This window comes from Microcebus murinus, chromosome 16, assembly GCF_040939455.1.
Source record: "Microcebus murinus isolate Inina chromosome 16, M.murinus_Inina_mat1.0, whole genome shotgun sequence".
In the NCBI taxonomy this organism is placed as follows: domain Eukaryota; kingdom Metazoa; phylum Chordata; class Mammalia; order Primates; family Cheirogaleidae; genus Microcebus; species Microcebus murinus.
The window spans coordinates 31,710,204-31,727,263 of NC_134119.1; the positions used below are offsets into that span (position 1 = coordinate 31,710,204).

A 17,060-nucleotide genomic window follows, 5' to 3' on the forward strand; every position below is an offset into this window, starting at 1 on the left:
TCCTTCCCTTGGTTTACGGGACTGACTGTGTCTCTCAGAATCTGCTTTGGGTGTTGAAGGGCTTGCTGCTCTTGCTACTTCCCACGTCAACACGTGCATGATGGCATGGGGACCCACACGCTGTGTCCCAGCCTCTCAGCACCCTAGGACACAGAGATTAGCATCCTGGTTTCTGAGACTGGGAAACTGCAACCCAGGGAGGTTAAATCACTTGCTGAAGGTCACACAGTGAGGAAGTGGGGGCACCTTAGGCAGTCAACCGGTGTCGACCCCTGCTCCTCTCTCACACTCATGCACACACCCATGGACGGTTTATTGTTGTCACTTACTGTTACTGACTCTGAGGCACAATCATAACTAGCAAATGATCCGTGCCACGTGCTGAAAAATACCTAATGCCCCCAGGGGAAAGGACGGGGCCTCAGTCACTGGCTTACCTGCTGGTGTAATTAATAATCTATACATAAATGTGCTTTATATTCAGCTACTGATGTCAACAACAATGTTCCAGGTTCTGGATGCTTCTTTGAAACCTGTACTCATCTGGTTCCCAGGACAGCTCAGGTCTGTCTTGCACAGAGAGGGGAGAATGAGGGCCAGGTGAGTATCAGGCACCTTCCAGCTAGAAGGGCTCAGGAGAGCAGGCTGCAGGGTGAGAACGCATCCCCACGTGCCACTCGTCTTAATGGAAGCATTGACTGTAGGCCACACGAAGCAGGCGCTGGGCTTGGGCCGTGCCGGACACACAGGGGCTTTGCCAGCCACAGAGACCAGGTTCCAGCACAGGATGGAGAAGGGTGGGAGACAGAGCTGCTACCACTGACCTCAGCCAGCAGGGGTGGTTTGCCCCTTCTCCCCTTCCTCTCTTACCCTACCAGTCTAAAAGGCCCAGCTCCTACTCCTTGTCCCCTGTGGCTTTCCCTGACCACTCATGACAGGAGACGGATCCTGTTCCTTTGGATCCCTCCAGCAGTTACTCTCTGCACACCTGGTCATTAATCACACATGGTTCTCCCGGCTATCTCTGATTCATTCATTCATTCAACAAACATTTGCTGAGCCGGTGCTCTGTGCCAAGCGCTGAGCTGGTAGCTGGGGACCTTGTGATGGGAGTACAGGCAGATCATTGCCTTCATGGAGCTCACAGGCTAGTGGTAGAGGCAGGGAGGGGAGCAAATGTAAGTAATATAAAGTTACAAATTGTGTAAATGCTATGAAGGACACAAGCAGGGCACTGAGAAAGAGACAGTGAGCAGGAGGAGCCCATGAAACGCCTCTCTGAGGAGGTGACACTGAACTCTCAGTAAAACTCCAAAGATCTCATTTTGTACCCTGGGGTTACCAACAGGCCCGAGGGCAGGGATAGTACAAACTTCATGATGGGGGGCTCTTCTATCTCAGTCAGGGCTCCAGGACCAAGGTATGACTTCAGTGACTGCCTCAGTGAGCAAGTGGCCCCAAGTGACACACCCCTTTAGTAATCTGGCAGCAGCAGCAATAAAGGCCAAAGCCGACAGCCCCAGGAAGCACTTGACCAACAGAGGTGACCCGAGGAGGCTGATGACACAGGTGTGCCAGATTCCTGAACAACTTGCTGGCTCAAGGTGGGGGCAGGGTGTAGCTGGGCCCCTGCTGGGAGGCCTGTGGGTTGGTACGGCCTGTCCGAAGGGCAACTTGGCAATACCTGCCAAAGACATGAGCTACATATGCCCTCTGACCCAGCAAATCCCGCCATTTGGCATCTGTCCTAAAAAACACTGGCACATGTGCACAAGAATTTGTGGAGGGATAAGCAAGTCTCTCCCATGTAGAGTAGCAAAATGACCAGAAGCAACTCCAGTGCCCACCGGCAGGGGTGTACCTAGTCCAGTAAGTCACGGAGCAGCCCAACCATCGGTATCACAGAGCCGTTAAAAAAATTGTCTCAAGATCATTAAGTGAGAAACAGCAAAGAACAGCACTTAGAGAAGGATGCCATTTACCTATATAAATAAAAAAGCTCTGTGAGAGTTGGTACCACTGCTGTGTGTGAATGCACAGCCCTGCAGAGACACACGCCAGACTGAGCCCAGTGAGCGCAGCTGTGCTGGGCAGACGGGGGCCGGGCTCGGGCAGATCTTGACCTTTCACTCCCTATCCTTATAACTTGTTTGACTTCTTTCCCCAACAACAAGGAAATCATGTATTACTTGATTACAAATATATTTTAAAAAGAGATTAAGGGGAAAAAAGGCATGTGATAATGCCAACGTCCAGCTGGTTTTTTCTCTAGCTTAGCTACTAACACTTGATCCTCCTGCCTTCAGTTCCCACCCCGACCCCAATCCCTCTCTTTCCAATAATTCAGTTTCTCCTGCCTCCGATGGCACCTGGCCACCTGCAAACACCCGCATGCCACTTATAGAGCCCCTTCCCTCAAGAAGGCAGCCTCAGGGAAGAAAGCTGCTATCTGGCAAGTTCCATGGATGCTTCTGTATTTCTAGGCCTAAACTTGATACTTGTGACAAGATAACATGCTGTGGGCTACTTCTGTGGAGCTCGACATCCTCCCCAGAGGCCCAGGGCAGGCCTGAAGCCGTCCATGCCAGCCACCACTGGGCTGTAAGGAAAAGTGAGGAGATTCCAGCAAGCCAGAAGAGCCAGCGCAACCTTCTGGATTCTTTCAGGATACCAAGTGCACCCCTGCAGAGATGTGCCTGCACGGGACACAGGCAGGAGGTGCCACGCCTTTGCCAACACCAGCTACTGTGGGAGGCAGAACAGGCCTCTGGCTGGTCCCACCCAGGTTTCTGGGCCCTCTCTCTCTCCTCCTGCTGTTCACAAACCGAGATAAGTGGCTAGGCTGGACATTAGAAATGTCCACGCAGGAAATACCAGTCCCATCACTCACTGAAAAAGCCCTAACTCCCTTCGTTCCCAGCAGCTACCCTTGGAGGCAAGAATTTCCCTGGGGATTATTCACTGGCATCATTAGTCTTCCCAGCCAGCCCCACTTCCCAGCCAGTCCATTAAGCACAGGAAATGCTTGGCTGTGCCAATGCCAATTGAAATGGTAAATGGTACAAGTGGTTCCCATAAGACCTTAAGGACGAGGACAGAGCCTGACCTGAAAGGAGGCAGCACAGTGGAGAAGGGAAGTTCCAAGAAGGCTGGATGACTCTCCATGGGGTTTGCTAGAGCCCCTGCCGCAGAATGTCTGGGAAAGCTTGACAAAAATGCAAATTCCTGGCCTCGTATTCCACACTGAATCAAGATTTCTAGGAGTGGGATCAGGGAATCTATCCTTTTTCAATCAGAGCCATGTACTTGGGACAGTCACAACATCATTACAGGATTTAAAACACAACCACAGGGAATCTGCATTTCTAATAAGCCCCCTAGTGATTCTGATGCTTGAGGACCTTGCTCTGTGGACCAGAGGGACAGGCTTTCCCAGGGTCAGGGGAGACCGAGCTCCATGCTGGTCCTCCCCCGCTGTCTGTGACCCCCCCAGCCTCCTCTCCGCCACTCCCAGCTGTGCAACTCATGCTCAACTTGCCAACAGCCACCACACCACTTCTCAGCTCCTGCTGTCCACGCAGTCTGGGAAGCCTTTCCTCCTCTCGCCCTGCCCTCCCCTCCTCACTCTGCCACTCACTGTGGGTGCCACACCCCCCAGGTACCACTGCAGAAAGAGGGTACCTTAGAAATCAAGCCTTCCCTAAATTTGGTTCTTGGCTCCTCCAGTGACCTTGAGCCTGAGACCCTCATTTGTAAAACAGGGAAACACTGTGTCTTACAGGCTGGCTCGGAGAATTCAACACCCTCAGCATGGTGCCCAGCAACTGCGGGCCAGACGCTGTGGCACACAGCTCCCACTTCCCTGTCCTCTCCATGGGAAGGGAGCTACTTGAGGAGAGTAACTGTCCCTCCGTCACGTCTGAAGCCCTCGTATGCAGAACCCAAGGCCTTGCTTGAATGCCAGAGGCTACACAATGAATCCCTGTCCCTGTGCTGTCCTCAACTCTTACCTGCCCAATGTTGAAGGTCAGTGTGATGGCATAAAAGAAATTAGAGTTGGCACTTCCCGCATAAATCCAGAGGTGCCAGAGGACAGGGAAGAGCAGGGAGCAGACGACGATGATGCAGGTGAGGACGAAGATGTTTCGCAGGACTGCAAAGACAAGATGGCCACAGTTAGCCCAATGCTCTCTTAGGCACCTTCTCCCTGCTGAGCCACATGTACCCCAAAGGCAGAGGCACTGGGGGGGCCAGGCAGCAAACCTCACAGCCCTGAGCCCCCAGACCCCACAGCCCCAATGGCCCCTAGACCTGCAGCTGGTAGGAGTTTCTAGACCTGGATCTTTCCTCCCACTGAAGGTCTGGCTGGCTGAAGACCAGCTATAGTAGCAATGCTATGAATGCCCATATGGGCACTGAAAAGGGCATTTTGGGATGACAACACTCCCCACCCCTAATCTTGGGTGTCCAAGACTAACTTCACCCCTCTCCCCAAGCAGGGTGCTACTGGCCATGCTGGCTTGTGGATGGGAACCCCAGCATGAACCGTGGAGATTAGAGCCCTTCCATGGGTCTCTACGGTGCCACAGTCCTAGGTCTTAGGAATGTGTTTTTCATTCTCCTTAACTAGTGTCTTGGGTCCCCTGCCTTGTTCTTCAAACCTCATCCTTCCTCAGATGATAACTTAAATAACCTCTTTTTGACATGCTGCCTCACTGACATGACACCACTCCCTTCTCCCAGAAGAGATGTCTGATCCACCAGGGAGAAAGCTCTCCCAGAGGCGCAGGGTGGTCCGAAGGCAAGGGCAGACTGGCTCTGGGAAGGGCAGTGTGATGGCCGGGCACAGACCTTGGTTAAAATCCTGCTCTGTCATTTATTTTTTTTTGAGACAGAGTCTAGCTTTGTTGCCCAGGCTAGAGTGAGTGCCATGGTGTCAGCCTACCTCACAGCAACCTCAAACTCCTGTGCTCAAGCAATCCTACTGGCTCAGCCTCCCAAGTAGCTGGGACTACAGGCATGCGCCACCATACCCGGCTGATTTTTTCTATATATATTAGTTGGCCAATTAATTTCCTTCTATTTATAGTAGAGACGGGGGTCTCACTCTTACTCAGGCTGGTTTTGAACTCCTGACCTCGAGCAATCTGCCCACCCAGAGTGCTAGGATTAAAGGTGTGAGCCACCACACCCGGCCCCTACTCTTTCATTTATTAGCAAGTTTCTCTAAGCCTCAGCTCCCTCATCTCTGAAACAAGGCTAAGATGCATACTTCGTCATAGTGTCATGTGGACTAAACAAAAAGATATGTGAAAAAAATGGCCTAGATGTATTAATGCGTATGTTAGTTTTCCACTGCTGCTATAAGAAATCCCCTCGAACTTAGCAGTTTAAACAATATGATTTATCATAACAGAGTTCTGGAGGTCAGAATCCAAAATGGGTCTCACAGGCTAAAATCAAGATACCAGCAGGGCTGCACTTCCTCTGGAGGCTGCAGAGCCCACTGTGTTCTCCCGCATCTAGAGGCTGTCTGCATTCCCCAGCTAGGACTCCTTTCCAGCCTCAGACCCAGCAATGGCAAATTGAGGAATTCTTACATTGCATCACTCCGACCTCTTCTTCTGCCCCCGTCTTCCACTGGTTAAAAAATAGACTTTATTTCTTTCGGAATTTATTCTGAGATGGGGTCTTGCTACATTGCCCAGGCTGGAGTGCAGTGGCTATTTATAGGTGTGGTCATAGCATACGACAGCCTCAAACTCCTGGGCTCAAGTGATCCTCTTGCCTCAGCCTCTGGAGTAGCTGGGACTACAAGCACGTGCCGCAACACTGGACAGAATTTTCTGTTTATGGCAGTCTTAGCTTCATGGCAAAATTGAGCAGAAGGTACAGAGATTTCCCATATTTCCCCTCCCTCTACCTTTTCCACTTTTGGAAACTCTTGTAATTACACTGGGGCCACATGGATAATACAGGATAATCTCTCCTTCCTAAGGTCCTTAAAGTCCCTTTTGCCATGTAAGGTGACATAGTGACAGCTTCTGGGGATTATGACTGGCCATCTTTGCAGGGGATGGATATTACTCTGCCTACCACACTGTGTTTTATTTTCCCTTTTAATTCACCAGGGGTTATCTGACAATAGAGTTACATGTTGCTTTTATTTCTTTATACTTTATTTTTTTAAAGAATATTTAAAATAAAGTAATTAAAATAATATCTTTTATTTATTTATTTTTTGAGTCAGGTCAGAGTCTCACTCTGTTGCCCGGGCTAGAGTGCCACGGCATCAACCTAGCTCACAGCAACCTCAAACTCCTGGGTTCAAGTGATCCTCCTGCCTCAGCCTCCCAGGTGGCTGGGACTACAGGCATGCGCCACCATGCCCAGCTAATTTTTTCTATATATTTTTGGTTGGCCAATTAATTTCTTTCTATTTTTTAGTAGAGAGAGGGTCTCGCTCTTGCTCAGGGTAGTTTCAAACTCTTGACCTTGAGCAATCCTCCCGCCTCAGTCTCCCAGAGGGCTAGGATTACAGGCATGAGCCACCGGGCCAGCAGGCCTTTTTTAAAAGAATTTAGCACTGGGCCTGGTTCCCAGCAGGCACTAATGAATGGAAGTTCCCTTCTCCTCTCTGATCCTGACCTTCAGAAGTCCCTTGTCCCAAGTCAGAGTTTTGGGAGATCTAAGGGATGGGGAAACTCTCAAACATTTAGGCCACTTGTCTTAGCTGTACAAGCACTTGGTAGAAATGCTATACTAGGGGCTCATGCACTGGAAGGGGGTCAGGATGACACAGATGATTTTCAACTCTGGCTGCAAAGTGAAATCATGTGCAGAGCCCCCCACCCACCTAAAGACTAAGTCAGAGGCTAGAGATGGGGCCCTCAAAGCTTCCTGGTGATTCCAACATGCACCTGGGGCTGAGAACCACTGGATTGCAGCTGCAGACGCTAACAGTCTGCAACAGGGATGCCACTGAGTGGTGTCAAAGTTAGAGTAAGGAGGACAAGGTAGCTGACAGTCCTTGGTAAGGAGGAATGTTTTTAGCTTATAGCTCCTTCTTTACTGAGAAATGATAGATGTCTTTTTGTTGTTAAAAAGTCCTTTCTTTTATGAAATGAGGATAAATGGCTGGGAGTTGATTGCTTTAATGCCTTCAGCAAAATAAAAAGCTGGCGATTCTGTCACCAGAGTTCTTTTGAAATATTAGTGGTCTGGGAAATCCCACAATTTGGACACTGGCCTGGACAGCTTGCAAGATCCTCTCTTCTAATCTGAAATTTCCACGATTCTGGCTTTCAAAGTTCAGAGGTCAAAGCCATGACTCAAGCCTCCTGAGACTGCCCAGGGAAGCTCCTGCCTCTTCCTGTACTCCCAGGAACAAGGAATCTGAAAAAAGGGGTATTTACACTGAGAATTATTATTATTATTTCCTTTCTTTTGAGATAGAGTGTTAAGCTAGGGTCTGTTGTCCAGACTAGAGTGCAGTGGTGTCACCATAGTTCACAGCAACCTCAAACTCCTGGGCTCAAGTGACCCTTCTGCCTCAGCCTCCTGAGTAGCTGGGACTACAGGTATTCACCGCCTACTCCCAGCTAATTCTTTTTTTTTAAATATATTTTGTAGAGACAAGGTCTCACTCTCGCTATGTTGCCAGCTGCTGGCCTCAAGCAATCCTCCTGTCTTGGCCTCCCAAAGTGCTAAGATTACAGGCATGAGCCACTGTAACCAGCCAACAATAACAATAATTATTATTATCATTAAAAAATGTTACAACCTCAAGAAAGAAAAACAAATCTTTTTACCATTCTACTCTAACATCATTATTTACGTTTCTCAGTGGTTCTTTCTGATCCCCTGGAAGTATTTTGCTGAAAAGAATATAGACTATTCTTATAATAAAATGCTTGTGGCCCGACAGCCCAGGTGGTTCTTTGATCTGTGCCTCCAGCCAGAGACAGAGATTTCAGACAGGGTGACAGGAAGGAGACCAAGTGCAAAAAGACAGGAGAGGCTCACTTGCAGCCTCTGGGTGCTATCACGAAGGGTTGCAAAAATACCTTCCCATGTGCTCAGAGGAACTGACGCCAGCATCCCGTTGGCTTCTGGCCTGTGGTGACCTTTGCAGGAAAGGGGAGCTGCTACTCACTCTTGCTGGCTCACAGGCCAGAGAATGAAAGCTATACGCCAGAGCACATGGAGCGGGGACCCACGGCACAGGACAGTTTGTTCCAGGCTCCAGGAGGCGTCAGAGATATCAGAGGTGACCAGAGCCTAACAAGGTGAAAGGGTTCACCCTTCACCAGAGTCGCTTGGCCAGTTGGAATCAGGTTCCCCACCACATCCACAGGGTGGCTTCTCCCATCTCTGCTCCCACTATTGACGAACTGGAACTTCAGCCAAGTCACTTTCCCTCTCTGAGCCTCATACATTCAGAAATAAAACTTCACTTGAAAAATCCAGTCCCATCAGGAGGGGCACAGAGGGGATTTGGGGATGTCAAAGGTCATGGTGATGTCACCTGTCTTAAACTACATGCGAGGTACATGGGAATTTATGATATTAACCTTTACATGTATTTTATCAACATTCTTTTATCTCCATATAATAGTTAATAAAACAAAACACAAACACACACACACACACCCTGCTTTGGTAACTGGCTCTTTCTGCTGGACCACGCCACGGCAGGCTGGCACGGGCTCTGCCAGCAGGCTGTTCCCTAATACCACAGTCATGCATCTGTTGACTCACCCCAGCCCCAAGCCCCAGAGAGTGCAGTGTCTAGAGCCTAAATTCAGGGAAGGGCCACATTGCTTTTCTCCTCTCCACTGACAGAACAGGAAAACAGAGAGGTGAGTGTGGGCGTGGGCATGTTAGCACTGGCAACTAACGTTCAACCTGATTTCCTAACCACATTAACTATATTCCACCTAGGCTTAAAGACTTCACAAAATGTCCACTCATAGGTCCCACGGACCAGGCCTGAAGATGCTCTTGGCTAAGTACAATGACTCACAGTTGTCAGGCCCCAAACAGATACTCCAAGCATGAGTGTTCCCTGCTGCAGGAGCGGGGAGGTGAAGCGGCAGCCACTGTTCGCTACAGAAGCTTCAGACGAGCTGAACCTGTAAACTGCTTGCTCAAGCAGCCGCAACGGCACCTACTGGGTCATCCAGGCTTCCGGAAACCCCTTCCTTTTTCTTTGTGCCTCATTGCCCTGGAGGGCACAAAATGGCTTATTTCAAGTTTTGAAAAGTATGTTTATTCCAATAACTCAGGCTACCAAGCCTGAAGCTTTGATCATGGAACTATGTAGGTAACTCCTGTATAGTTATTACTAATGATGATATACCCACAAGGCTTTTAGATATATTCTTTTTTTAAATTTTTTTAAATCTTTCTTTTCTTTTTTTTTGTTTTACTTTTGTGTGTGAAGGATGTTTACATATATTCTTTCTCAAACTTAAAACACCCATGAAAGATATTCTCCTTATTTGATAGATGAAAAAACCAGAGGCTCAGAAAGGTTAAATGATGTTCCTGAGAACACGCAGCTAGCAGAGGAATGCCAGGATTCAGCCTCTAGTTCATCCATCTCCAGTACTCAGCAGCATGGGATGAAAGGTAGACACTGAGGGACACAGTGTGGATGGACAGCAAAGAAAAACCATTCTGTGTCCCCAAGACCCACCCTGTCACAAATCAGGGCATGTGTACGTTTTGGTGGTCTCGTGACTTGTCACTGGCCACTCTGCCTACGGGCCCCAAGCTGACTCTGAGCTTGCTGGGCTGAGTTACTCCTGTCTGTGCGGTATGTCACAGGGAGAAGATGCCAATTCCTCCTCCTAATCAGGCAAGACTTGTCACTGCCCCACCAGGCTGTCACCTGCAAGAGCAGCCCTGGCTCAGCCACCCACACAGCTGTTTATCTTCACCTAGAGGCGCTCTTACAGGTAGGTTTCTTGCAGGCAGCTGGTCAGTTTCACTTCCTGGTTGACACCCAGGGGTTCCAAAACAACAACAAAGACTCACTTCCTCTGAAGTGTGCACTCCCTGAATTCATTCTTGACACCCTGCTGTCTACCCAGAGCAGGCAAGGAAAGTTCACCAGCTCCCTTCCACGCCTTAGAGAGTCAGGCAGCACTGGGCCACTGACACTGCCTCTTTATTAGGGAGGTTTAAAAATCTACTCTACAAACACTTGCTGAGATTTAAAAACTCACTCCACAAACATTTGTATCAGGTTCATTCCTGGATGCTGGGGACACAGAGGCGAATGATGTCTACCAGAAGGGAGTCCCTGAACACTGAAAAGAACCCACCCCAGAGGGCTAAGAGCCCGGCCAGGGGAAATGCTGGGGGCCTAGGCAGCACAAATAGGTCACCTGTAAACCATCTTGTGAGGAAGAGATGATTAGAGCGTAAAGGAGTCGTCATAGTGGGCGAGAAGTCTTGTGTTGCCCATCTGCCTTCCAAGAAGCTTTGAGTGCAGCACCAGGGAATGGTCCAGAGCCCAAGGTATAGAGTTCTGCTGTTCAATATGGCAGCTTAGTGACAGGTGGCTTCTTAAATTGAAATGAATTTAGATAAGAAATTCAGGTTCTCAGTCGCACAAGTGGCTACTCTATTGGACTGTGCAGATGTAGGACATTTCCATCATCACAGAAAGCCCTGCTGGACGGCACTGAGCAGGGGTTCTCAGATCTGGACTCCAATCCTGGGCCTTCCACTTACCAGTCGCATGACCTTGAACAAGTGGTTCTACCTTTCTGTACCTCAGACTTCTCATCTGCAAAATGGGCATACTTACCTCAAAGGCTGGTGTGCCGATAAACTGAGCTAATTAATGCATGTAACACTCTTGGAGCCACAGTGGCCAGGTACACAGTAAGTGCTTAATAAGTGGCAGTTATTTTTATCATCACTAGTCCATAGCACCTAGAAACAGATACTGTGCCTCATGCCTGCTTCTCTCCTAGTGCTGCAGCAGGGAAGATGCCCAGGAAATGCCTATCAATTGCTTCCTCCCTGGCCATTTCGCCCAGGGGCCAGGCTGGCAAGAATCTGCCACCAGCAGGTAGAGGCGGGAGTACTCACATCTGTAGAGATGGTTCCACACGGGAAAGAAGGCCATGTAGAGGGCCACGTCCCCCACCGTCGGATAGGACTTAAAGATGGAGATGATGGCAATCTGGATGAACATGAAGAACACAGGGTGCTCCCTGGGGCAGGGCAGGGGAAGACACAAAGAGAGAGATTAGCAGGGACCCGGCCCACCCCAAAGACTCCTGACCCCATCCTCGGAACCAAAAATACTCCCCAGGAGACTTCAGGCAGGGGCTGGCTCGGCTACCTACAAGGCAGGGGCCAGGCCCCGGTAGCCAGGACCAGAAATATCCAGAGGTGGTGAGGAGGCCCAGCGAACACTAGTGAAGCAGCCCACAGAGATGTTTCCCATCAACGGCCCCTCCCCACCCCAGCTCTGGGCCTTCCCCCAGGAGCCAGGAGGAAGAAAACAAATGAAGTCAGCCCTCTTTATTACTGGGTTTAAATGACTGCTTGTCAGGGTAACAAGACAGCCTCCCTCGCCAGAGGCCCCTCTGCAGACTGGCCCTTGGGTAGGAAGTGCCTCCTTGCTGATGCCTTCTTCTCTGACAACATCATAGTGGGGTCTGCAGACCCTCGGTGTGGGGAACTCCTTTCCAGGAAGAGAACACAGAGCTGCACACAGCTTGTCAGTGCTCAAAGGCTGGGACTGGAGTTCTTGTTAACTTAAACTAACAGCAGTTTAAACTATTATTTCAAACTCACAGTAAGTGAAAACAATGGCTGCCATCTCCTAACCCTCACTCTGAGCCAAGTCCTGTGCGAGGCCCTTTTCTTGTCTCATCTCTCATGATCCTCCCCACGCCACAGCTACCCCTCGAGGCAGGCAAGCCCATTACCCATACTTCACAGATGAGGAAACTGGAATTCAGAGAAGTGAAGTGAGTTGACTGAGCAAGTGAGGGAGCTATCTGTCTCCACAGCTCTGACTACCACCTCTGGTGTTCTCCTGAGCGCTTAACACCCATCACCGCTCCGGCAGGGGGGTGGAGGACAGAGCCCAACCCCAGCACCTCGCCAGAGCTGCCCGAGTGCTAAAAGGAGGCAAACAGGAAGAGGCTGGGTCCAGCCCCTCCTCACCTACACCTAAACAACACGCACGCGGCCTACTGCTGCACAGTCCCTCCATGCCCAGCTCGAGGTTTTCCTCAGAGGTTAATGACATTCTTGTCTTGCAAGTCAAAAGTCAGAGTGACTCAATGGGTATAAATCTGAGATGTGGTGACAAACATGCTGAACACTCCAGCACTGTCACACAGCAAATGCCTCAGAAACTCAGCTTGGCAAAGTCGCACAGTCCTGTAGCCTCTAAGAAGTGTCCCCTCAGCTCAGGGTGAACATTTTCCTAAAGACAATCCAAATCACTGGCTCTGGGTTTTTTTAGGTAGCTGGTAACAGCTGCAACATTGCTATGAAAAGGCCAGAGACAATGTAGTGACAAAAAACAAAACAAAACGGAGACCAGAGCCTCCTGCAACACTGTGGAGAAGTGGCCTGAAGGGCCCTGTTCCCATGAAGCTGGCACCAAAGCAAAAACTGCAGGGAGTTTTTGCAGGAAGAGTTTAGGTGGAGCTTCATGGCCAGGCAGAAGAGGGAAGAGTGGGGAAGGCAGGTATCTTCATACTTTCTGTCCCCACAACTGCGAGGCCCTGGCCTGAGGTGGAGGGAGTCCCATGATGGTGGTGGAATTGTCTACCCAGGAGTGATACGTGGCCTTCATGTGCAGATAATGAAAGCTACTGGGAGCTGGCTGCACAAACAGTGAGGAAAGGTGCTCTGGGCTTGTTCCCTCCTCTCAGCCTGGTGGCTGGGCCTAACCAGAGTGAGGGCAGGGAAGGTGGACCACAGACGGCTGAGAGCTGCCAGAGTTCTTCAGGCCGTGGGAGGCTGGTTTTCTGTCATGCCAGGCCAAGGCTGTGTCACGGGGAGGAAGCACCACTCTGAGGTTTTACACAGTGGGAACCATGTGCACTGGTGCACTGGCCGTGGACAATGGCAGACCGGTTAGAGCCGAGAACGCAAGCTCTTGAAATCTAAATCAAACTCTCTTCTAGGTTCCCTGGACCATCCGAGCACATCTGTGCCTGTTTTCCCTTCTCTGAAGCTAGGATAGTAGAACCATTTCCAGGAGCCACTAGGAGCAATCTCTCTCAGGAGCTTGGCATGCTGCAGAGAGGTAAGGAGAGATTCTGGAGCCAGATAAACCTGGTCTGAATCCCGGCTCCACTACTTACCAGCTATGTGACTCTGAGCAAATCACTCCACCTCTCTGAGCATAAATTTCCTCAACTATAAAATGGGAGTGATGGCAAGAATATAATGCCTACCTCCACAAGTTGCTGATTACATTTCAGAGGGCCTAGAAAGGTCAGGATGGAGCTCGGGATGGAGCAGGCTAAACACACACTAGCTCTCTCACACTGCAGAAGAGAACTCCACAGAGAAAGCTTTCTGAGGGAACTGATCAGAAGATTAAACAGAACTACAGGTGGCCAGCCTCCTGGCTTATCCATCCTGAGTCCCTTTGGACAAAGTGCCACTGGGCCACTGATGGAAGACATCCAACCAGATCCACTTTTCCCAAAGATACCACCACCCACCCACCATAACCCCTGTTCTTGTCCAAAATGGTGAGTGGGCTCAGCAACAATGTGGGTTCAAGCACCTCGGAGTGAGGCCAGGGGAAATACCGGGGCTCCAAAGCACCCTCCCTGCAGCCTGCACGCATGTGTGACTCTACTGCTGGCTATGGCCACTGGCGCTACAGCAACTGAGGGCAGCGTTCCTTGGGCAAGATGACATAAACTTAAGAGCAGGTGTTCCCCATATGAAGGGCCCCTGAGGCTAGAAGGGGCAGGGGTTCCTTGGGTGGCTCTGTGGACAACGCAGCAGCAGGTGAACCACTTACTTTAGCTTTATGGCTAACGGGATGGTGTAGAAGAAGACGTTGATCTGAAACACACACACAAAGAAGAGGCTGAAGTGCTCAAACATCTCTGCAAAGAAGTACCAGAAAAGACCAATGTTCGGAGTAAGATCTGGAACAGAAAGTCTGGAATTAAGAAAACAAAGGGAAACAAAAAAGAAAGCAAAGTTAGAAATGGTCTGCTTTGACCCTGATTTCTCCTGAAGACTTTGGTCACTTCTGGGCAGCCGAAAATAACCTTCTCCCTACAGAGATCAGGATGGGAAGGACTCCCCACCTTCCTTGGATATAGGTAATAACATAAACAAGGGTCAGAGACGCAAAGAAGGATAACCCATAATAAATATTAGCTAAGCCAAACAAATCTGAGAAGAGGCAGGGATTCACCCTATAAATCAAGAGACTAGTCCCTCTTTTACTGCCCAAGACAGTTTAAAATCAGGAGATACCCAGTATTGTAACACAAGAGGAGTGAGTTTTATTTATTTTTTATTTATTTACTTATTTTTATTTTTTTTTTCTTTTATCTTCTTGCAACGAGATGTGGCTAGAGGAGTGAGTTTTAAATACACAATATCTATTTTGGACATTCCAGAGACCTGCCCAGAGGAACAAGCTCAAAGATCCTGCTCCTCCCCATTCCTGCTCCACACTCCACAGCGGGAGCCAAAAGACTGAGGCCTGAGATGGCAGTGAGACTTCTAGGGGCTTCAGAAACCATCAGCAGGTCCTGGCTAGGATCTTCAGGTCCTCATTTGAGAAATTATGGTTTAACTGGAAAACTTTCTGTCTAGTTAAATCAGACAAAGACTGGCTGTAATTCTGGCTCTTCTAAAAGTTTACTTTATATTTTTGATTTTAAAATAATATGAAATGGAAACTGATCTCAAATCACAATTTTAAAAGGACAACAAATGGTGCCTGGAAAGAGAGAGACGAGGCCAGGTGCGGTGGCTCACACCTGTAATCCTAGCACTCTGGGAGGCTGAGATGGGAGGATCACTCAAGGTCAGGAGTTCGAAACCAGCCTGAGCAAGAGCGAGACCCTGTCTCTACTATAAATAGAAAGATATTAATTGGCCAACTAATATATATAGAAAAAATTAGCCAGGCATGGTGGCGCATGTCTATAGTCCCAGCTACTTGGGAGGCTGAGGCAGGAGGATTGCTTGAGCCCAGGAGTTTGAGGTTGCTGTGAGCTAGGCTGATGCCATAGCACTCACTATAGCCTGGGCAACAAAGTGAGACTCTGTCTCCAAAAAAAAAAAAAAAAGAGAGAGAGAGAGAAAGAGAGACGGGCAATGGCTTACAGTCAGATTTCCCTGACGGAGGCCTCCACCTGGGCTGTCTTTGCCTGTTGCCATAACTACGTTTCCTTTTTCTGTGAAATGAGGTAAAGAACCCAATCTGTGGCCCAGCAGAAAACCAGGAAAAGCTCTTCACCAGGCAACTAAACTCCTATCCAAGGCAGAGCACGAAGAACTGAAAGTTACTAAGTCACGGTTATGCTCAGCTGAGATTTAACACAAGCAAGCAGTCCAGAATTCCAGATGGGAGTTCTGCCACTCCGGATCTCTTCCTGGTGAGGTTTAAGTGTCTGTCGCCCACTGACACTAAACCTGGACAGGTATAAGTGTCTGTCTCCCGCTGGGCTGTGAGCAACTCAAGGCCTTCGTAGCAACCAACCCCTCAGTACCGACATACAGCCTGGCACACAGGGTACACTTGGAAATTCTTGCAGAATTCACAAGTATACACACAGGCAAGCCTGTACTACTCAAACCCTTCTGAATTCTCTCTAAAGGTTTGACATGTGGCAGGTGGCTTTATGTTAAAGCTATCAGAGACCCTCTTGCAGTAGAGGAATATATCCACTAGTGTTTGGAATTGAACCCAACCTCCCAGTCAGAGGCTGGCAGTTGCTTTGGATGTTCCTAGAGAGTGCTCCTTAATCCCACCAGATCAAAGGTGCGCACTAGAGCATATCTCAAAGTGCGTTCCCCTAAACCAGCAGGACCAACAGCATCAGCATCACCTGGTAACTTGAGAAATGCAAATTCCTGTTTCAACTTCAGACCTACTTAATCAGAACCTCTGGGGGTGGGCCCAGCAAGCTGAGTTTTAACAAGCCTTGAAGGTGACTCTGATGCACCACTCTTTTTTTTTTTTTTTTTTTTTAGACAGAGTCTCACTCTGTTGCCTGGGCTAGAGTGCCGTGGCATCAGCCTGGCTCACAGCAACCTCCAACTCCTGGGCTCAAGTGATTCTCCTGCCTCAGCCTCCCAAGTAGCTGGGACTACAGGCATGCGCCACCATGCCCAGCTAATTTTTTCTATATATTTTTAGTTGTCCAGCTAATTTCTTTCTATTTTTTAGTAGAGATGGGGTCTCACTCTTGCTCAGGCCGGTCTTGAACTCCTGAGCTCAAACGATCTGCCCACCTTGGCCTCCCAGAGTGCTAAGATTACAGGCGTGAGCCACTGCGCCTGGCCTGACGCACTGCTGTTGATGCTCCCTGGGGGTCATTCATCCTCTGATTCCAACTGGAGCTGTGGAAACCAAATTAGCTTCCAGGGTTTTGTAGTTTTGTTTTTGTTAAATGACAATTTATAATTGCATAAATTTATGAGGTACAAAATGATGCTATGATTTATGAATATAATATGCAATAATTAAATCAACTTAGTTAACATTTCTATCACCTCAAATACTTAACATTGATGTGGAAACATCTGAGTTTTACTCTCCTAGCAATTTTGAAATGTACAATATTCTATTATTAACTGCATTCACCCTGCTCGGCAATAGAACTCAAAAAAAGAAATTATGTTTCTCCTGCTGAACTGAGATTTCGTGACCTTTGGCCATCATTTCCCCATTCTCCCTGCTCCTAGCATGTGTAACCACCCTTCCATGCTCTGCTTCTTTGAATTCTACTGTTATAGATTCCACATATAAGTGAGAACCCACGTGGTATCTTCTGTGCCTGGCTTCTTCCACTTGGCATAATGTTCTCCAT

The 17,060-nt window shown here is 48.9% G+C and overlaps 1 protein-coding gene across 1 annotated transcript in view; it reads right to left on the reverse strand.

Annotated features, from left to right (window-relative positions):
• Positions 1 to 17,060, reverse strand: part of PIGU (phosphatidylinositol glycan anchor biosynthesis class U) — a 95,056-nt gene that overhangs the window by 8,746 nt on the left and 69,250 nt on the right. The window contains exons 9-11 of the mRNA XM_012754659.2: positions 14,024 to 14,167; positions 11,107 to 11,231; positions 4,011 to 4,153 (exon numbers count right to left, since the gene is read on the reverse strand). Coding sequence (XP_012610113.1) covers positions 4,011 to 4,153; positions 11,107 to 11,231; positions 14,024 to 14,167 — 412 coding nt within the window. The remainder of the gene's footprint in view (positions 1 to 4,010; positions 4,154 to 11,106; positions 11,232 to 14,023; positions 14,168 to 17,060) is intronic.